Source organism: Nelusetta ayraudi, unplaced genomic scaffold (genome assembly GCF_046127955.1).
Source record: "Nelusetta ayraudi isolate G7.1 ecotype Tasmania unplaced genomic scaffold, CSIRO-AGI_Nayr_v1 ptg000084l, whole genome shotgun sequence".
Lineage (NCBI taxonomy): Eukaryota > Metazoa > Chordata > Actinopteri > Tetraodontiformes > Monacanthidae > Nelusetta > Nelusetta ayraudi.
This window is the reverse complement of record NW_027466134.1, coordinates 6,899,070-6,921,263: the sequence shown is the minus strand read 5'-3', so window position 1 is coordinate 6,921,263 and position 22,194 is coordinate 6,899,070. Positions and strand designations below refer to the sequence as shown.

The following is a 22,194-nucleotide window of genomic DNA, read 5'->3' as shown; positions in this document are numbered from 1 at the left end:
TTGCTTTCAATCGGTGTTTTATTGTCATGGTCACATGTTCTGGCACAGAAACAAAGACTGAAGCATGTTTGACTTTCCTCAATTTGGAAAAGCACGCAGTGGGCGGTGGGGAAACACAAGAGTAGAACACTGACGTGGTATTGTGACTCATGTTCAGGCTTACAGGGCGAACGTGTCCAAGTGACTATTATTGTGCATAGAAATGTCAACATTTCTGCTGAAAATGAAATCCAATATCTTGTTGGCTATTAAAAGGACTTTATATTGAAATTATATTATTTTATTAGCCTTTAACTTTGATTCACTTTTACTTCAAATTTTCGTTTTCGTTATAAACGTTTTAAATCGTTTACTCTAAAATGTGATTTCTGGTGAGGAGGGGGCGTTAGTGTGGGGAAAAAAACAATTTGGTGTGTGTTTTTGTCTTGTATTTTTTCTTGTCATTAATGCCGTTGTCCTTTTATATCTGTTGACCTGTAATCAACTGTCTTTTTTTCCCCAGACGTGTATTCTTGATAAATTGTGACTAATATTTCAGGCTTTTCTTTAATGTACACGGAATTTCTAAAACCAATTCTAGACGTGAATGTATGAGGGGGAAAATACGCAAAGATGGTCAAAAACAAGAAGAGGAGTTGCTTGTTGTAGAATTTGGTATCTGAAGCGTATAGCTCCCTGAGTCTGGATGCTGATTGGATAATAAAAGTAAGTCTCACCCTGATTGGGTGTGAGTAACAGCACCAAGAGACACAATTGGTTAACTGTTCGCAGAGTTCAACCCAACCTACCTCCCCTGTTGCTAGTGTGTGTTTGTCCTCCGATACCATCTTTGGCATAAATTACATGCGTGTAAGTAGCATACACTACATTCGTGAAAAAATGGCAGCTGACGATTAGAGAAAAGTGTGTGGATCTTCGCTCGAAATAACACGACACTTGTAAGTTTTTCTCTTCTCACTAAACGATGTAGACCCTCGCGAAAATGTCAGTCGAAGCTACGCGACCTTGGTCCCGTGTAATTTATCCTTAGTGGAATGGAAGAAACTGCTCGTAGAGGGTTAACGCAAGCGCTAAGGTTAGCCAACCTAGTTATTAGCCAGCAGCGGTGGCTAGCAAATCAAGCAGTCCCAGTTGTCAACATTGGGTCCCGACTATTACCTGGAACCCTATTACATTACCTATGAGACGCGGCGTCCCAACGCCACTCCACGGCACGTCAAAAACAATTAGCGTCGGTACACAAAATTGGTTTCACAACGATACATTTGTCGGAATTTAGTTAGATTTTTATTCATGTGGTAACCTAATCGGCGATGTGTGCTGATAAAACCAGGCTAACAGTATGCGTTAATAACGTTAGGTAATGTGATGTTAGCCAGTGTAAGTTAAGAACATAGGTAGTTTGTAAATTATCGGCAATTTATGATGAAATATTAATCAATATATAAGAAAAAAAAGGATATTGTAAGCCGTTAATAACGACATACGTCAGTTTTGAGTCTGTAACAGGATGGTAGTGACTGGTTAATTAAAGCTAACTGTCATCAAAATAGCTCATTTTACCGTTAATGTTAATGAGTTGGCTCATGCTGTTATCGTAAACGGTCACTTGACGATGATGACGCATTAGTATTTTTTTTAAGGACCGCTGTTTTTATTATTCTGCTGTTTTCTTTCAACTTAAGTCGGTAAAGCGATTCACTCGTGTCCCGTCAAAGAAGTTGGCTTTATTATAACAGAGGGAAATGCGGAATGAACGCCGTCGGCTTTAAGAGTAACGTGGGCTTTCCCAGTTCAACATTGCTCTGAGCGTCACGAGAAAAACCCTCAGCGGGACTGACTTTCTCTCTGTGGGAGTGGGCTCTTACTGGAAAATCACATTACTGAGCTGCGCACATTTTCTCATCTGCAAATTTAAATTAAATTAAAACACTTACTTTCTATTGATAACAGCTATTTTTTTTGTAAGTAAACTGTAGTAATAAATGTCATATTGGTAAACCCGTGTCAACAAAGCAGCTTCTTAGATTTGTTCTTTTGCGCATATAATTCTTTGAATTCTTAGAGCGTAACTATATCGGCTCTGTAAGGATTTATCATCAGCCTGTGATAGCATGGAAAGAACCCGTTTTTACACTTCACTCACATATCACTGAAGCCCCACGATCGAAGCAGATGTTTAAACATTAAAATGCTTTTCAGAAATGTTTGTAATTGTTTGGTGACCTGTTTTTCCCCTGCAGTTATTAGTCCAGAGCACAACCACTCTGGCAGTCAAGTGTTCCTGGTTGCTGTTGTGTCGCCGCTGATCATCAGCCACCATGGGAAAAACCCCGGTTAAAGGTCAGATCCCATTGCTATTTTGTAGTGACAGATGTCATCGTGATCATAATCACTCGACGTTTGATCTTTTTAAGTCATTACGTGTGTATTCTAAAACTCTGCCTTGCCCCATTTATGATTTGCTTCATGAATGGAATGCTGCTTGGAGCGCAAAAGGCATTAGGCAGGCTGTTGACAGCGAACCAAGTGTCATTTTAGTGGAGGAGACAGATGGTAAACTTACGAAGAGGCTGGCAGGGAACAACGGCAGCAGTGCAGGATGACGGCCATCTAAAGCTGATGCATTTAACCTTTTAGTGTCTGCCGCAATAGAATTTACATCTCTAATGTGATGGAGATTCTGTTTGCAACAGAATATTTAAGGGAGGCACATTAGTAAAGCCTCATTCAAGGGAATTAAAAAGTGCCCCAAAAAATTGCGTCAGTATGTTTTTGTTCTGAACAACATTGCCGTAGCAAAATATAGGATCGTTCTGTCCAGTGGGTAAGGGTTGCTGGCTCCAATCTGTCTGATTGCTGTGTGAGTCCAGCATTACTCATGGGAAAAGTATGGAAATGGAAAATAAGTCCTGCATTAGAATTCTAACAGTAAAACTGTATATCTGTGTTTTATCTGGTATTGTGCCAGACAGCATTGTTCAGATGAGCCATAAAAAAACATGTTTGATGTTTCAGTTAGTTTTTACATTTTGGTATTTTTAAAATGCTTGTTTCAAGTTTTTGCTCTCTAATCATATTTCAGATCAGAAAGATGGCAAGAAGGAGAAACCGGGAAGGACGGTGCCAATAACAGGTACAAACGCTGCAGCACAAAAGTGAATTTGAATCTCACTTTATCTACCATGTGTTAATTCTTTAACTGTCCCTTAGATGCTTTCAGCTGGGAGGATTATCTCAAAGAAACCTCGTCAGTTCCAGCTCCATCAAGCTGTTTTCGTCAGGTATGTCCTTCCAGTTCGTGAGAGGAACTCGCGAATGTTGCAGCCAGTGGGAAAAACCTCTAAGACCTTGCAAAAGAGAGTGAAAGAGACTGAACATTATTTTCCTTCTGACTTTGGAATTATGCCTTATCTTATCGCTGTAGGCGAAAGCACCGCCCTCCAACGACTTCAAGGTGGGAATGAAGCTCGAGGCCCACGACCCGCGCAACTCCACCTCAGTCTGCATCGCCACGGTGATGGGCCTGACCGGGGTCCGACTGCGCCTTCGTCTGGATGGGAGCGACAACAGCAACGACTTCTGGAGGCTGGTGGACTCGTCGGACATCCAGCCCATCGGCACGTGTGAGAAGAACGGGGACATGCTGCAGCCTCCGCTGGGTGAGAGAGACAGGAGGAGGAGGAGGAGGAAGAGGAGGGGTGGAAAATCTAGTTTACTTTTGGTCTCACTTCTTGTAGTTCTTCATGGCAAAGAATTTGTCAATTTTCATCACAACATATTATTATTCAAAATGAGAATTGTTTTTTTATCTGTGTGATTTTGTACAGCATCCTTTATCTTCATTTAATTACAGAATATTTTGTCTTTGTATATTTGCCTTGAACTTGTTTCTGTTTAACTTGTCTAAAATGATCTTTTCCAGGATTCCGGATGAATGCCTCCTCGTGGCCGATGTTCCTGTTGAGAACCTTGAATGGAGCTGAGATGGCACCCGGCACAGCCTTTAAAAAAGTAATTCAAGTCCCACAAAAAAATCCTCAAAAACCCTCTGGTTGTCTTCGAAATCAAGGCACTGAGGTTTATGCGCCCGTTACAGGAACCTCCGAGGCCCAGTCAGAACAACTTCAAGCCAGGCATGAAGCTGGAAGCCGTGGACAAGAAGAACCCGTACCTCATCTGCCCGGCCACCATCGGAGAGGTGAAGGGCGACGAGGTCTTCATCATGTTCGACGGCTGGCGCGGCGCCTTCGATTACTGGTGCAAGTTCGACTCGCGCGACATCTTCCCCGTCGGCTGGTGTTCCCTCACCAAGCACAGCCTCCAGCCACCAGGCAACAGTGGTACGTTCGTGCCTCTAGGTGGCAGCACATTGTCGGTGAGGCGTCAGCGAGATGGTTTTTGTTTGACAGCAGGAAACCCAGCCGAGAGCTCTGGCGTCAGCCAACAATTTTCAGCCTCTCTGGCTGCTACAAATCCTGACCTTTCACTTAACCAAATTAAATTCGGTCAGTCATATTCAGAATACTTGAGTGACATAACACACATTGTCGCAGCTATTTCCTGTTTTGCGCTGCCTGACTCCAGTGTGTTCCAAACTTACAGCTTGTGTCTCAAGCTTCACTTGACAGAGACTAAACTGAGAGGGAAATACTCTTGAAATCCCACCGTTCACGCCCATGAAGCACAGGTGCCAAACTCTGGCCCGCGGGCAGTGTCATTATATTTATACTAAATCACTACTAGAGCTGGCTCGTCAGTGTTAAACAGCACATGTACCGCTAACACTACAAATCCCAGAATGCTCCGCTGGTATTTTGGCACGTTAATCGGGACAGGACGCTATATTGAAGGATATTATTATGACTTCTTTGGTTTATTGTTATTTTATTTTTTAAATGTATTATTAGCCTGTGGAAAAAGGTTACTGTTGAAATTTAAATCAGAAGGATGCAAAAAAAAGAGGCATACAAATTTTATTGACATTTTAATTATTTTGATAACCTTTTTTTTATCTGAAATTTTGCAAACAGTTTTGCATGTGTGCAAAAATGAAGTGATATATTGTGTAGTATTACTCTTCGCTTGCTCCATATTCTTTGTTGAAGCAAAACCTGTTTGGGTCCATATAAACTGAGTCTGAGTCTGACATCTGGAGGAAAATTTTGTTCAATAAATATCAATGTTGGCCTGCGACTTTGCCCAAGTTTTATATTTTGGCCCCCACTGTGTATTCGAGTATGACACCCCTGCTAAAGTCAGTCCAGTCAGGCAATGTGTCTCTTTAAATGACGTCTGTCTGTCCGTCCTTGCAGTGACTCTTCCAAAGAACCTGCAGATTCTCCCGGTGTCGCCCTCCAAGCCGAGCCGGCGCTCCATGCAGTCGCCCTACCGGCTCCCCAACCCTCTGCCTCCTCTGCCCGTCAGGAAAGGGGTCAGAGGTCGCCGGCCCAAGAGCGAGACCATCGCTCTGCTGAAAGCTGTGGCGGAGGCGGCCGCCGCCCAAAATGGAACTTTGCCTGAAAACACGCAGCTGGTCCCTCGGCCCCACAAAAAGAGGGGCCCCAAGCCGGGCAGCAAGGTGAGCGGAGCCCGACCCCCCACCCTGTAGTGTTTACGTCAGATTTACCGCCGTGTTTGAAGTGTGTTTACGTTGAAATGGGCTTTTTCAGCGAAAGCCCAAGATTCTCCACGGCGCCACCCAGCTGCCCAGCATCCAGGTCCCTCAGGAGGGCCCCCCCAGTCTCAGCTCTGTCGTCTCAACCGGTAATTAACTGTGCCAACATAGCACAAGTATTTCTTTCATGTCGTCACCATCACTAGAGGATCGAACCCACTGTGTGTGTGTGTGTTTGTGTGTGTGCTCTCTTTTAGTATGTGTGTACGTGAACAAACACGGGAACTGCGGCCCTCACCTGGACAGGAAGCAGATGCAGCATCTGCCAGACCACTTTGGACCGGGTCCCGTCAACTCGGTGCTGCAGCAGGTGGTCCAGTCCTGTATAGACTGCGCCTACCAGCCCAAAGTTCTGCTCGGCGCTCTGCAGACTCACTCAGGAGGAGGAGAGATTGTCAGAGGTAGGATCAATTCTCACTTTCCCTGCTGGAGTTATTTTAATTGTAAAAACAGTGGAAGGGGGGCTAACGGGGAGCACTGAGTCATTCTACGCTAACACTATCATAGTTAATATGCAGGAATGTTTAGGGACTTTTTATTTCAATAATATTTATATAATTTGTTGTATTATATTGTTGTCTTTTTTTTAATTTTTGGTTCAAGATCTTTTTATTGAACATGTTTCGGTATAACAAATACACATTATTGTATGATATTGCAGAAGCATAGAATGGATATTGGTATTAGTCATGGTATGTGCAAATGTACAAATCACATGTAAAAGAACACAGACAAAGGAACAAACAAAACAAATAAACAAATAAAAAAGAGAAAAAAAAGAAAGAAAAGAAAGAAAAAGAATATTGTTGTATCTTTAATGTCAGTTAGTCTGTTTATGTTAATTGTTGTATTATTGGGGACTACAGATGAAATCTAGCCCTCCTGCATATTTACAGTAACTACTTTTGTACTCAGTGTTTACCGATATGCACTGTCCCGTCTAAATAAACTTATAAATAAAAAAATGATAAAATAAAAATTCTGTCCTCGCCCCCAGTGAGAACAGACGGCGGCGTTTGCATGGTCAAGCTGCCGTCAGCCTCCAGCGCGTCTTTCGTCCTGCGCTTTTTGGAGACAATGTGTCGCCATCTCCAGTGCGACAACCTCTTCAGCAGCCAGCCGTTCAGCCACTACGCTGCGTACGACAGAACCAAGTCAGGTAACGACAGTGTCCAGCTGCTGCATTCAGCTCACAATAAGCTCATCATTCCTTGTTTCACAAGTCAGCCGTGCGTTCCTCTGTGAGTCCAAAGTGCTTCTCCTTTCCGGCCCTCAGTCAAACAAGAGGCGCTGGACGCTCCGTCACTGGCTCGCGGCAGCAAGCGCAGTCTGTCCGGAGTCTCGCCGTCCTACGCTGCTCCCCTGTCGCCCAAACATCTGCGCGCCGAGGCCCATCCTTCAGAAGGTAGACGACACAGCTGCAGGCTTCCAGCGTCATCACACCTGGGAGGGCTTATTCAATGCTGCTTGGATTTGTACCTCAAACCATTTGGTTTTGCAGAACCATGTCGTAGTATAAAGCATTTAGCCCATGCGTTCATAACTGGGAGTTGGGACACAGTGTCCCTCAGCATCAACTGCTTTGATAATCTTAACCGTGTGGGCAGAAAGCGGCTGCTTGAACGGGAGTTTTGTCGTTGCCCCTCCAGCAGAGACCCTGCCCCACGAGGAGAACGGCCTGATCAAGGAGCAGCGCTACATGGACTCGGCGTCCAACTCCATGACCCCGCGGCCCCAGACGGTACGCTCGTCGTCGGAGTACCATGGCCAGGCGGGCGGCCTCTACCACGCCGGCAGTGGCTCGCTGATGCGCCGCCTGTCCTCCAACCCCAGCGAGCTCAGCTCGCCGCAGCCACTCAGGCGTGTGGAAGGTACGGCAGCAGTCGCCCTGCGTGCATTCTTCGCTTCTGCCCCCATATCTTAAAAAACGTGTTTGCATTTAAGTAATATCAGTTATATTCACCTTAGCGTCATGATTTCGAGTGCAATTTTTATTTTTTTTTGGGGTGGTTTTAGAGAAGTTGCTTCTGTTTAGTGACAGGAGGAAAAAGAAGATTGTGATTTATTTATTAACGATTTATGTCCCTCAACTCACCATAATAGTGCCACACTTGATACACGAACTAGAATGACCGTTGGCCATTAGAAAACTGACCAGGAACAGCCGATTGTGAGGCAGAGTGATAAACCTGGACCGGAATACTCTGTCAGAACTAATAGTTTGCTGTCGGCTGCCCTCAGCGGCCAGCTCCACCACAGGTCCAGAGTCTGCATCTGACCGAGACGCCATGCAGCTGCCCAGCAAGAGCCCCTCCTGCTGGTCCATCGAGGAGGTGATGCAGTTCGTGAGGGACGCCGACCCCACGGCGCTGGCTCCGCACGCCGAGCTCTTCAGAAAACACGTAGGTTTCCCGTCGTTTGTTGGCCAGTTGGCCGGTGTGGGTGTATGATTATATATAGATATATATAATTGACAGATATAAGCATATTATATGTATCTATTACATCCACTACATAAACTACATCATGGTCGAACAGATAGATATATGATATTATGATTATATATAGATATATAAAATCATATTCTATCTATTATTATCTGTTTGACCGTGATGTACTTTGTCCTAATAGAGTTGCCGTAAGACCCCGGACAGATCTCGTAGCCCGGACAGATTGTGTACCTACACCAGGCGTTTCTGTTTCACCTCCGAAGGTTCCGTTAACACCAACGTGTCCCCCTCCTCCCCCTGCAGGAGATCGACGGGAAAGCTCTGATGCTGCTGCGGAGCGACATGATCATGAAGTACATGGGTCTGAAGCTGGGCCCTGCGCTCAAGCTGTGCCATCACATCGAGAGGCTGAAACAGGGCAAGCCGTGAGAGGAGCCCCGGCAGGCCGCCACACCCACGAGCAATAAGCCCAGAGGGGGGCCCGGACGCTGAGGGGACGCTGAGGGGGCGGGGCCACGCTGGGCTGCATGCTACTCCAGAGACTGACTGACTGACGGACGGACGGACTGACTGACGTTACAGAAACTTCACGCCGACTTCCAAAGTGGAGAACGAGTGCCGCGCATAGCCGACGCATTACCTCATCCCTCACCATCAGTGAACAACACGAGTAACAAAAAAAAAAACTAAACAATAAGCTGTTCAAGTCAGACTGAAATCCCAAAGGAGAATGAATTCCTGTAGTGTTTACATTGCATACAGCACATGTGCAAACGTGGACACATTTGTTTTGTCTGTCTTTCTCTCTCAAGTATGGAGACAAAACCTTTTGATCCTGGTTGTGGATCCCCAAAGACGGAGAATGTTTCTTCTTGTACAACGTTTTTATTACTATCTGTTGAATTTCCAGTTATTTAGGAAGGGTTCACACACTGAGGGAATGTTATTTATTTTTCCCTGCAGTCTCGCTTTCTCCCCCAAATGTTCTCGAGAAGAATTTGGATGCTCTCTCTCTCTCTCTCTCCCCCTCCCTCTGAGTTTCCACGCTTCACATGTTTGCCTCCAGTGTGGCCGCCGCACCTGCCTGCCTGTCCTGCCTGTCCTGCCTGCCTGCCCTGGACAGTGCTACCGTCGCTGCATTCCATTTCGTTCACGCCTGCGGGATGTTTTGCTTGATTTACCCCTCCGCAGCGTGCCAGGAAGAGCCGCACAGCTGTATCGCTTCTCCTTATCTTCCACGCGTGTTTTGCAGGATGCCATCGTTGTGTTCCAAAACTCCGACTGAACCCCCCCAAAAGCAGTCTCGGTTGACAAATTTCAACGGCGGGCCGGCGAAGGAAGTGCGACTCTTTGACATTTCGGAGAGCTTTTGACGCGTCGGCTTCCGCGAAAGTCTGCTTGCTCGCCTGCCCGCGACCTCAGTGTTGTCACTCTTTTGTACCGTTCCAGTCACTGTTAGCGACGAAAAACAGATGTGTACAGTTTTATGGGTTTAACCATGAATTTCAGACACAGAATGTACATTTTGTAGAAACCTAATATTTTAAGGAAATCGTATCCATGCGTTAGCGACGTGAGGCTGGAGGGGACGTGGTGAATATTTCACGGTGGATTCCATTCTACTTTTTTTAAATACTGTACTCGGCGCTTTTAGTTGAAATACTCCCAGTAATAGACTCTGCCTTGCTCTACCTATGACAGTTCTCAGGTTTATGTGGTCTTTGTTAGTACAAGTTAAGTACAACTTTTTGTAGCATACTGTTTATAATATACTTAACAGACTTTTTCCTCTTTGTCCCCCCTCCGGATTTAAGAACTCTGTGCCATATGACATTCAAACACAGGATCCGAGTACTGTCGCCTTCCCTCTCTTGCTTCTTTTTAAGTACTTGAAAACAATGTTTGTTTAAGAAAAAAAAGTCACTTGTTCTCTATGTCACACCAGATAAACTATGTGTTTATGATTGTTGTGTAACTCCTTTTTTTTTTTTATAAAGCTACCTGAAACATAAATGTGTATGAGTTGTTGGCGATTACATCATAATATTCAGGCTGACGGGTGAAAAGTTTTGGAAAAAAAAAATCTTAGAGTTGAACTATGGACATTTATACCTTAAAACGACAGGGGTCAAAAGTCATTTTTTCAACAATTCGCTGACTAGTACTGGGGAGGATGGCACAGCGCCCCCAGCTGGCTGGAACAAATTGTCCCATTCCAGATGTTGCACTGCGGGTTGCACTTGCGGGTGCACTGCCAATGGGAAGACCTAATGTTGCTTGATAAATTCAAATTAATTTTAATTGGACGGTTATCTCGTTAAAATATCATCTTTTCATGAGAAGTTTTGTTTGGCCCAGGCACTGAAGAAATACTGTATATTCACTTGGCAAAGGCAAACACACAAAATCAGACTGCAGACATTTCAGTTTACTTCCATAGAAAAAAGCGCACAAACTGTACAGTAAGCAATCATGTGAGTGCCAGCAGATTTCAACCGCTGTTATTTGACTGACATCCTCGTGGAAATTAAAAAAAAGAAGAAGCTAAACATGCCTCTGGTCGTCACAGCCGAGGCTGTCTTCACATCTCCTTCCACACCACCCAGCTTATGTACCGAGTGTATAAATAACACATGTACAAACAATAAATAAGGGTGAAACCCTGTACAAGCACTCTTTGTTCGTCGGGGCAGTCTGTGGCAGGTTCTGGCCTGAGATTCACAGATTTCAGAGCTGCGAGCATCGCAACGGTTTGGGGTCGGACGGACGTCCCGCTGACGCCCGGCAAGGTTTCCAACTCAACTGTGACAGTGCACTCAGAGGGATAAATAAAACACACGCACGCACACACACCAACTAAACTCACACTCACAATGTCCATAATTATGGAACGAGATTTTCAAAGAAGAAGAAGAAGAAAAAGAATTTTACCCACAAATAGAAAGCAGAGCTACGAGTAGCGCTGACCGGGTCCAAGATGAAAAAGCTAAACGCTTCTTTCCTCAATTTGGGTGGAAAAAAAAAAAACACTTTAAAAGTCGACTTTAGACTTCCCAGATATCACCAACTCACTTCAAACTAATGTTTTACACGTAAACTCTGATAATTATAGCGTTCCACTAACACTAGTTCTAATAACAGACTAACACACTTAACAAATGCACATTTTTCTTTCATTGAAGCCCAAAGAATATTAAGAATACTCTTATTTTCTATTCTTTTCACCCCTCCCTCCCTTGATATTCACCGTTTATCAGCGGTTTATCAACACAACCTCCACCAATGTTCAGTTCATTTGTCTGTTAATGGAATCAGCAGCCAGATCTGGTTTTTCGTACACATTGAAGTACTTTCTCAGCTTCTTATTTTGAAAAGGCCTCTAAAACAAACACACGCTGTCATCCACATGTCTTTTCTAATGTGTTTGGACAGGCCTACAGAGATATCTGTTCAAATTCAAAGACAAAAATTAAAACACCTCTTCCCAGGAATGTAGTTATGAATCCAGATTGACTTTATAATGAAGCCCTCTTTGGTCTTTCCAAGCAATTATCTGCCCGTCACTCCAAACCAATCAATCCATCAGAAGGGAATGAATCGCTCCGCTAAACTCACGATGATGGGAATTTCCAACTATGAGGGACGTGTTTTAACAGTTTCACTCACATCCTAACTGCACACTCTGCTTTGCTGCAAACAGCCGGAACCTCGACCGTTTCCGTTTCACTTAGTGCACATCTTTTCAAAAAAAGAAAGGAAAAAAAAGAATAAAAGATTGTGTTCTAACAAACCTAGATTCAAACTGGAAACATGGGACTGATGCTCTGGATGCTAAAGTGTTAGCATTGACTGTCATTGGTAAGGACGGCCTCCGAGGTCACACGGAGAGTCCGCCCAGCTGCCGTAAGACACAAACACTTTCTGGTTCGCCGCGACACGGAAAACCACCGACACGACAATCAAACAATCCGGGGGGGGGGGGAAAGGTCCCTGGAGCTCCGGCGTCGCATTGACACACATTCACGAGCCTCGTTCCATCCGATGTCGTTTAGCTCCGAGTCCCACTGCAGAACGTCCCGTGTCGTGTTTCTTGTAATCGCCACCACAGAGAGACGAACTCCCCTAGGTCTACTTCCTGGGCAGCAGCGCCGCCAGTCTCTGCTTCTTGACGGGCAGGAAGTGGATCTCCTGCGAGCTGACTTTCTTCAGCTTGATGGCTCGGCTCTTTGGGACCTTTTTCAGGGCGTTGTTGGGGTCGCCCGGCTCGCCCTGCGACCCGGACGGCACGCCGTACAGCTGCTGCAGCGACGCCCCCGCCGTCCCGTCGCGCTTGATGGAGAAGTTCTTGGTTGAGACGCCCGACAGGCCCTTGATCTTCCCGCAGAGGATGGCGGGGATGCCGTCCTTCACCGACACGATGACCTTGGCCGTCTGCGACGCGCTGACAATCTCCAGGTTCCCGCCGCCGCCCAGAGACGCCTCCTGGTTCCGGGAAGCCGAGCAGGCCGACCCGCCGGCGCCGGCGCTGTCCACCACCCACTTGTGCTGCCGGCTGAACTCCAGCGAGGCCAGGCTGCCCAGGAGTTTGGAATCCAAACTCTGAGAGCGTTGCGACCCCGGCGGCAGATGGGCGGTGGTGGCGGTGGCAGGCGCACTGGTGTTTGGTGGGAGGGGCTTACTCCTGAAAGCGCGAACCGACAAGTCCAGCACGCTGTCCGGCTGCGGGCTGGGGTACTCCTGCTTCAGCTGCACCGGACACCCTCGCACGGAGAGGTCCAGCGCCTCTCCGTCGCCTGCGGGGGGCGACAGAGGGGAGGCGGCTGGAGGCTGGAACGAGGACGGCGGCGTCGGCGGCGGCTTGCAGCTCCGTGCCGACGCGGCGGGAGAGGTAGTGTCCTTCGGAGACGTCTGAGTGCTTCTGCTCACAGTGCAAACCGGTTTGGGCAGGTTGCCCTTGGAGTCCTCGGCCAGGGGGACGGGCACAGGGATGGGCAGGGGGACGGGCAGCGGCACCGGCAGGGGGATGATGACGGGGTAGGGGACCAGCAGGGTGGCGGGGGGCACCAGCGGAGCCAGCGGGGAGGCGTAGGGAGCCGTGAACGGCGGCGGCGGCGGCATGGGGAAGAAGGCGGAGCCCGGCGACTGGCAGGAAGAGGACGCGGCAGCTGCCGCCTGCGAGGGGAACAGGTCCTGCACGATGGCGGCGAACGCCGGGTTCTGCAGCAGCGACAGCAGGTTGGCGTCCTGCGGCGGCTCCGCCGACTTCTGGTCGGACGGCGGCGGCAGGCCGAAGGGGTTCTGGCACAGGACGCCACCCTGGAGCGGCAGCTGGGCGCAGCCGGCGCTCTGAGGGAGGACGGGCGGCCCCACGTGCTGGAGGACCTGCTGGTCCAGCATCAGGGGGAGGGGCACCGGGTTCTGGCTGGCGATCAGGTACGGCGCCGCCCCCATCTGGCCGAGCTGCGGCCCGGCCGCCCTGGCCATCTGCAGGTGGATGGGCAGCATGAGGGGGCTTTCGCCCAGACACACCGGGTGCAGCACCGTGGTGGCCACTTTGAGGGTGACGCCTGCCGCCGCTTCGGTGGCGGGAGTCGCCGCCGCTGTCGCCCCCGGCGCAGGCGCAGGCGCGGCGGGAGCTTCTGCCAGGTTGGAGAGGCCGGCTTTGCCGCCGTCGCAGGGCTCCTCGACCGGCCCCTCCTCCACCTTGCTGGGGGTCTCGCCTCCCTCCACCTGGGAGTCGCTCATCGCTACAGACGCGTCGTCGCTGCCCTCCATGGTTCCGCTTGAAGAGCCGGCACAAGAGTCATCGGCGGGGGCGGGGGAGGGGGGGGGGGGTGATTTCACTGAGAGGTCGTCTCCATCCTTCCTCCAGGTGGTCCTGAAACAGGAAATACAACCTTTATTGATCCCTCCTCCTGTAAGACTTTGTTAAACTGCGCCGAAAAGTTCTCCCACTGCGCTGGTCACGTAGCAATAGAGTGAAAGCTGAGCCTCTTTCAGAATTTTTTTTTATCATAACCACCAATTACGAGGCTGGAGCAGAGCCGCTGTAATAGAATACAGGAAATTGTGTGCGGCCGTGTGCCGTTTGTCCCGCAGGCAAATTAACTCCAGCTGTTACAGCAAACATAAAAACAAAACAAAACAAAAAACAAGATGAAGGTAAACAAAGACGGATCCACCGTGGACATTGAAAACATTTGGTTCTGATACGTAAGAAAGTCTGACTTGCCTTTTCCAAACAAAAAAAAAACAAAACAGTGGGCTTACGAAAGGCTACTTTTGATTCATGAGGGCGATAAATGGCATCTGGACGTCATCCGCGTTGGTATATTAAAACACGACCCGAAAACAAATAGTCCTGCGGAAAACCATGTGCGTTCTTGCAGGACGCCGCACGTTGCTGCCGACCTGCTACATTTGAACAATGACGACATCGATCAACAACCACGCGTGTTATCGCCTTACGTATCGGCCACCAGCCGACCGGCTCTCACGCTGGTCAGCCGCTAGTTCTGACAGCGTGGTAGAAATAAGAGACACCCTTAAATCAGTTCAAAATAAATAAATAGACTCTAACTAATTTTTTCTTTTAATAAAAAAAAACGAAATGTTACCAAAGTTTCACAAAAACAAACCGCACAGATCATCTGATGACAGAATAACTGATGGACAGATTGACAGTAATAATGATCGGCTGTGGCTCCAAATCAAACTAATCCTGTGAAGGTGCAGAAAAACAAACCCCAAAACTGATCAAACACTGTTAGCCGCATCACAGTTTATCATTGGCTGCGTTTCCATTACAGTTTTCCGCAGAATAAAAACAATACTTCTAAAATTCGGTGGGATCAATTGCGATTTGCAGGGATTTCCATCGAATGGTGGGAGGCGCATAAGCCGCAATCCTCATAAAATCTCGTCCCACGAGATTTGCGAGACTTACGTTTGCGTTTGTTCGTCTGCGTTTGTTCGCTGTCAAAGAGTGGTTGATATGTTTTTCTTTTTGACATTCCGTTTCCTCCTCTGTCCAAACATGACGCGCCATTTTCACTTGACGTCAACTGGTCACATGACCACGTACGTCACGTCCGGTGATGCTTAAAAGCAAAAAAAAAAAAAGGGTTTCCATGACACTTTTACGATATACCTCTGTAATGATAAGTCTGAAAAACCACCTCATGATGGCCTTATGATGACCTTGTGCTTTAACAATGTTTAACCAATTTTGCATTTTTTTTCCTTCTTTCCAATTCTTATTTTTATTCACAGTTTTGCTGTGTTTTCACTATGTTTTATTAGTAATTGCTTTTATTTGTTGTACTCTGGAAAGCACCTTGTGCACCACTTGGCTGTTGGAAGGTGCAAAACCCTTTCGCCCTATTTGAGAGGTTTTCCGAAATTCTGGTGTTTCCATTACCAGTTTCTGATTGCGATATTTAGATTTAGCCCAATGCTAGGGGCAATGGAAATGCAGCTATTGGCTCATCTTTCCGCTCAGCTCCACCCCTCCCCCCTCCACCTCCTCCGCCACCTCATCCGCCCGTCTCTCTGGGTTGAGGCCTCCGGTGGATGCGGTTCAGCCCGGGGGTAATGAGCCACATGCGGCAGGGACGACAAATGCTTCATATGCAAAACAGTAGAGCACCCCCTGGCCCCCTCTCCCAACACACACACACACACACACACAAAGCAACATTATCCACTTAGAAAAAAATAAAATAAAAAAAGTTGCTAGGCAGGAATACATCAGAGTGTTTAGGCCTCCTGACGCAGGCAGACGCCCAGCTCGGCCCGGCTCGGTCTCGCTTCTTCCCAACAGGCGCCGTGTGTTGGGTTTCCCCTTCCCCTGCGTGACACCTCCACACAACACATGTCCCGCCCGCGCTGGCTGTCACCCCCCATCATGTAGTGATAAAATACCCCTCGGGTGCCTCGGAGACACAATGCGTGCAATGTCAGCGCGGTCAATTATTCATACTGGTGGGGATGTTACAGGCGTCGGGGTCTCTGGGAGGGCCGGCATTATATAAAAAAAACTCTAGTTTGGCAATAAGAACGACGAGGCAGCAGCGAAGCAGCCATTAAATAAATAAATAAATAAATAAATACATACATCAATAAAAGAGCGCAATTAAACTCACACATGCAGTTCCAATTTTCCAAAAGCGTGACTTTTTTTTCCCTCCCCTGCCTTCATGTGGTGTTGGGTTGCCTCCTCCCCCTCCCCCCGGCCCCACCCCCACCTCCCCCTCCGGCCTGCTTTAATATTGTTGGGCAGCATAGATGAGACATTGTAACGCGCCTCTGATGGATTACACGGGTGTGGGTGGGGAGGGGTGAGGTGGGGGTGGGGGTGTGAGTTCAGCAGCCAGACGGTCGGCTGATAACCTTGTCGCTGTTTTACACCCGGGAGCGGCCTGGGAAGTGTGTCTGCACCCTGGGAATACCAAAACAGGCTCTTTTAAACGCTATAAAAGCGCAATAAAGGCGTTTTGAGCTCGTAGCCCTGGGCTTCAGCGGGATGTCGGGGCCCCCCGGTTCTGGCGGAGCAGGACACGAATGTACATGGAGTGAACTTCACAGACATACGCCGCTTGTCCGTGAGACAAGACATCAAGGGAACGTTGCAAGCCAGACGGCTCATTGGTTGACTGGCGGGTCCATCGGGTCCTCTAGTCTATACATTCTATTTTTATTTATTTTTTAATCTATGACTCAAACAGACACATATACGGCACAATATATTTAATAATATTCATATTGTTGTATTCATATATCATATTAAAAAAATATAGACGGCCATTATCAAAAAGGCAGCCTTCTGTCAAAAGTGATGCTTTGTTGATACGTCCACATGTTTGAAAGGGGACCAAAGGACAAAGGCGATTGGAGAGGGCGGCCTCAAACACCTAGCTGGTTGCCGCTGAGACAAGGTTATTTGTGATGTCACAAAGGGCCAGGAGCAGCGGTTGTGTGGAGGAGATAAAACACTTCCCATTTTGTACATGGAAGGCAAGTTTGGAAAATAATGAGATTCCAAGTCATCACGTTGACATCTGATTCAAAGCATTCAGACGCAATGAATGGTTACACATATTATACAAATAGAATACATATTGCATCAACATTTAATAGTTGCACAGATGTTTAAAATAAATCAAGATATAAGGCATGATCACAACTGTGAATATTTTTTAAGCACTTGAAATAATTAGTGCTGCTTGCACTCAGTGACTTGCGTGTGAAGTCTCCAAAAAATGCAAAGACAAAAGAAAATAAACTGTCCATCTTTAAGTGTCAGGCGGAAAAACAGAAAAGCATCTGTTGGGCTTTTTATTCCATTTTCTGATGTACTGCAGCGATGATGCCACAGTTCGACTTGCATTCCAGGAAGTCTGTGCGGCGACTCTTCCTGTTTGATAAGTCAGTCATGGGGTCTGTGACACGATAGGCTGTCGAAGGCTGTCTGACCAATATGAAAGGGAGTCTTTCTTGCTGAGGACTTCCTGACTGTTAGAGAGTCGGTTCAAGGCCCGACGAGCCCGAAACAAAGAGTTTAAAGGCCGGATAAATCAATCTGATATGCTGCTGTAGTTTAAAAAGTTCTCTTTTTTTTTTTTTTTTTTTTTTAGGAACAGAGTCAGACAGCACTATACTGAGTGTTTAGATTACGCTGTCAACTGTGGAGTAACGCGCCTGTGCTCCTTCCTGCCGCTCGCCACTGCATCATGTGCGAGCGGCGAAGCCAGCAGGCAGAGGAGCAGCAGATGAGGGAAGTTCAGCGCGGCGGCGAGGTCCAGACTGTGCCAAAGTGCAGCAAGCTACGCGCTCCTCTCCGCTTGTTTTCCCCCCTGCGTGACATTATCGCACAGCGCGGCTCTGCTGTGTCTTTGCGCTATCACGGCGAGGTAAAGGTCGCAGGAAGAGGTCGCGTGATCAATAGACAACTCTTTGATTCCTGTCTTTGATGTGGCAGCCGGCTGTATTGATCACTGCGGGCCGTCAGAGACGAGTAGAAAACTCTACAAACTCACTGATGACTAACGACTTCAGTATTTGGCTCCCTTAGTGCAAAGGTCTAAGTCAGTTCACACCTGAGAAGGATGTAAAACTGCAGCGTAACAATCTGAAACAATCTGTCACCCTGCCTTGGTGCTATGACAGCTGGGAGAGGCTCCAGCTGACCCCCGTGACCCTGAGCTCAGGAAGAAGCGGGTACTGAAAATGGATGGATAGACGGATGGATGGATGAAAAAAATGATGAGTGGGGATTGATGGACACTCACAACAAAGCCACTCTGGTTACAGTGAGCTAGCTAAGGTGGCTAACTAATGCAGCTCACTCCTAGCTAAAGCAATACAATGTAATAGGGCACTAAGAAGAGGAAGTAGAGAGAAGAGAAAGACAGAGCTACCGCACGCAGCCAGTCCGTGATTTTAGAACAACACTTCCCATTTCTGTCTGGATCAGTGCGCCACACAACACAGCACATAAGCCTCAGTGCAGTGTATGTGTGCTGCGGAACACAGCTGTGCTCTTATTTCTCCCAATAGCTTTGGGTTAAACTCGCTGATTCTCCCCGAATTCACTTTGTAGATAACGCAGTTTACAGATTAGCAACGTGGTAAAAATAGCTCGGCAGCGCCAGCGCCGCTCCCATTTACCGTGAGCTAACGTTGCAAACACGCAAGCAAACACTGCATCTTGTTGCTGAATGGATGCAGTGTCTCCCCTCCGGTTTTCTTTTCTTCTTTTTAATTTGCAAGACTGATAAAAACCACAACACGTCAGCTGCATCTGTAAGAGGTTTGTGTTCAGTGGCCGGTAAAAGCTAATTGAGCAAAAGAGGCAAGAAGAGAGGCGGTCGTCCCCGTCACTGTAATGATTTCCACATTTCCTCTCTTCTTTTCTTGACTCATTGATGGAATGTATGGGGGGGGGGCAACCGCACTTTGACTGCTACTGTGTCAAAGAAATGGCAAAGGCAACTCTCTTTGTGGTTCTAATACAATCTCTTCATGGGTACTATTAAGGTTTCAGAGGGAACGGTGCAGCGGTGCTGCAGGGACGGGTGGAGGAAGGCCGACGATCTAAAGGTCACTGCCCTTTAACACCCCTCCGCTCCAGTAGCCAATTACATCTCATTAAGGAGACACACGGAGCTTCATTTCCGAGCTCCACGACCGAGCAGCTCGAAACATCAGTGTGGCCTTTTTTTTTTCCCCCCTTCAGCCGGTTCCAGCTGATCTCCTAAATCCAAATGTCATGAATAATTTAACACCACTAATCAAGACAAGAGGTTCATGCATAGTCATCACTTTGCAAAAATGAGCCACCTACTGAATCCTCAGTCTTTATTTCAATACTATTTCAATAAAAAAATTCTCAAAATGAATTGATTTTTTTTTTTTTTAAATATATATCATTAGCGCAGTTTGATGACATGGCGACGTCATCGAGGCTCTCATCCAGGTGCTGGTTCTACTCACTGAGATGATCTTAAATTTATTTATGTACTGAGTACACAACACCGAAAACACTAAAATGTTTGCATGAAAGCTGCGGCCATGACACAAGATTTCAGGATGTTGGAGGGACAGTTTGTGAGAAGACAAAGCAGCAACTACACCTGTACAGTGCAACAGAACAATGTCATTTGCATCTTGTTTGTCAAACTGTGTTTGGTGCTGAGCGGCAAACACTGAGTTTATCTGATGCATAGTTGCTGCTGTTGTTGTTGTTGTTGTTGTTGTTGTTGTTGTTGTTGCTGCTTGGGGGAAAAGGTCACTTGGCAGAACCAGAGTGACTTCAATTGAGACAGATTCACATTGATCCAATAAATGAGTGCCTGAAACAGCTTGCAGCATGAAATAGGACTTATGTTGGAAGTGAAAAATTATTTTTGACCACCTTCCTTACACAGTAAATTTCACAATAAATTTTGCATTCAAATGCAAAAAAATAAATAAATAATAATAATCTCACAGTTTTTTTGTTTTGTCTTGCTAATTTTGTAGCCATGAACTAACTGAAAAGTGATGCTGAATGTATTGCAAGAGAATAAAAAATGATTAGGACACATTTCCACACCAAACTGAAGAACCTTCATCTTGGCTTTTGGGGGTCTCTGTACGTATATATATATATATATATATATATATATATATATATATATATATATATATATATATATATATATATATATATAGCGTGAATAACTGAGCGTTATTCACAGACGCTGTCAACAGAGGCTTCCAAACAGGCCGCCTTCTGGAGACCTGTGGGGGTTATTGCGGCTAATTAATGATCCGAGCCTGCTGCGCCGAGGTCTGGACTGAGATATGAAGATTTGAAAAAGCGGGCAGGCTACACAACGAGGGGGACCTTCGCTGCCAGGACACGCAGCCTAGCTAATGCGCGAGCGGCAGGGAAGGAGGAGGGTGGGTGGGATCAGAGAGGGTGACAGCTCACCACCACCACCACCGGTTCATCGCCCGGCTAGCCTCCCCTCGTCTCATATCATCCCTCCCGGCTCTCATTTAGCGTGTCCTGCCGGCGAGGCTGCGCACTGAGGCCGAGCAGACCTCCTCAGTTTCCGCGGCGACGCAACGGTGGAGGGAAGGGGAGAGATGGGGGAGGGAAAAAAAAAAAGAAGGCTCGCGAGGTTGCGTGTACGTCTACACACCGAGAAGCCGCTCGCGGGCGCCTGACGCCGAAAAAAAAAAGGCGCACGAGGACACCTCTGCGTTCGCGGACCCTTTGTTATCGTCATCATTTTTTTTTTTTTTTTTGAAGTTCAACTGACGTGACCCTTCTAGAAAGAAAAAAAGAAAAAGAAAAGACAAAACAGAGCCGAGCTGAGGCTGACAGCTTCACGGCGCAACCAGCCAGCAGCCAGTCAGGCAGGCAGGCTGCGCGAATGCGCCGCCCTCCCCCCGAAATATAGGAAATTAAACAGCCCTACAGGCTTCGCTGGCGTGTTTTTCGCCCTTAAACCCCCCAAACTGCACCGTTAGCTTTGGTGGCAGTCGTTCGGAAAGTCCACGTGCTAATGTTGAGGATGACGGACGTTTCAGGCGCGTGTTTGTGAAAAATGCGCGAGTCGCGACACACACACACACACACACACACACACACACACACACACACACACACACACACACACACACACACACACACAGAGCCTGCTATAGCCTGCCGTCATCGGCTTTTCCTCCAATCCTCGCTAATTCTTCTATTAAAATTCCGATATTGCGACGGGGTCCACTCACCTACGGTAGCTCGCGGGGTGGGGGTGTGGGTGGGGAGACGTCGGCGGCGCTCGCGAAAAGCCGCTGGCCGTGTTGAAAGCAGCCCCTCGGCGGACGCCGCGACACTTGGAAACGCAGCGATGAGGCGTCTATTTATCTCTTTATTGCGGTTGCGACTCGAGACCGGAGCTGCGCACGCAGCATCGTCACCGGGTCCCTCCTCCTCCTCCTCCTCCTCCCCTACTCCCATGCTCCCACCCCCCTCATCTGCTGCTGGCACAAGCATTAGGGACCCCCGCCCCACCACCACCTCCACCACCTCCACCACCTCCCTACCTCCCACCTACACACACGCGCCACCCCCATCATAATGAAATTTGCGGCGACAATTTTTTTTTTCAATGAAAAGACAAAAGATGTGATGCGATACGATTTTAATATATATATTTATATGTATATACAGTGTATTTGAATTTAAATCCATGTATGACAATAGCATGGTTTATTATGTGTCTTCTTAATGATAGTTTAAAAAAAAAGAAAGAAAAAGGATAAAGCATTTCATTACTTTTTTTTTCTTTTCAAAAAAAAAAAAAAAATCTAGGTTGTTTTTCTTTTGTTTTTTTCGACACTATTCAGGCCATGGGTTGTTTTTAAGCTCTTTCAAGGGTTGACTTTAACATTAGAGAGAACGTGGAATAAACAACAAAAATTCCTCCTCATCAGCACCAGCTTAAACATGTGCTGACTGAAGTTTTCGTGCACAAATATTTGATTCATTGTATCGGGGCCTTTTGGGTGTCTAAACTTAGC

General features: G+C 47.1%; 2 protein-coding genes across 3 annotated transcripts; one reads left to right on the top strand and one right to left on the bottom strand.

Annotated features, from left to right (window-relative positions):
* The first annotated feature begins 797 nt into the window (after window positions 1-797).
* Window positions 798-10,140, top strand: LOC142900647 (sex comb on midleg-like protein 2). The gene is made up of 15 exons (XM_076045052.1): window positions 798-938; window positions 2,244-2,343; window positions 3,086-3,136; window positions 3,214-3,284; window positions 3,428-3,662; window positions 3,926-4,014; window positions 4,100-4,343; window positions 5,316-5,581; window positions 5,673-5,766; window positions 5,875-6,078; window positions 6,675-6,836; window positions 6,954-7,082; window positions 7,327-7,548; window positions 7,919-8,079; window positions 8,431-10,140. The coding sequence occupies exons 2-15, from the start codon at window positions 2,322-2,324 to the stop codon at window positions 8,554-8,556; spliced, it is 2,076 nt and encodes a 691-aa protein (XP_075901167.1). The 5' UTR covers window positions 798-938; window positions 2,244-2,321; the 3' UTR covers window positions 8,557-10,140.
* A 400-nt stretch (window positions 10,141-10,540) lies between these two features.
* Window positions 10,541-21,562, bottom strand: rai2 (retinoic acid induced 2). 2 transcript variants are annotated; one of them, XM_076045053.1, is made up of 2 exons: window positions 21,403-21,562; window positions 10,541-14,005 (listed from the first exon to the last, which is right to left on the bottom strand). In XM_076045053.1, exon 2 carries the CDS (start codon window positions 13,900-13,902, stop codon window positions 12,256-12,258), a length of 1,647 nt encoding a protein of 548 aa, XP_075901168.1. In that variant the 5' UTR covers window positions 13,903-14,005; window positions 21,403-21,562; the 3' UTR covers window positions 10,541-12,255. The 2 variants fall into 2 exon arrangements, with proteins under 2 accessions (XP_075901168.1, XP_075901169.1); XM_076045054.1 differs by having other exon boundaries at window positions 21,407-21,562.
* Window positions 21,563-22,194: the final 632 nt, after the last annotated feature.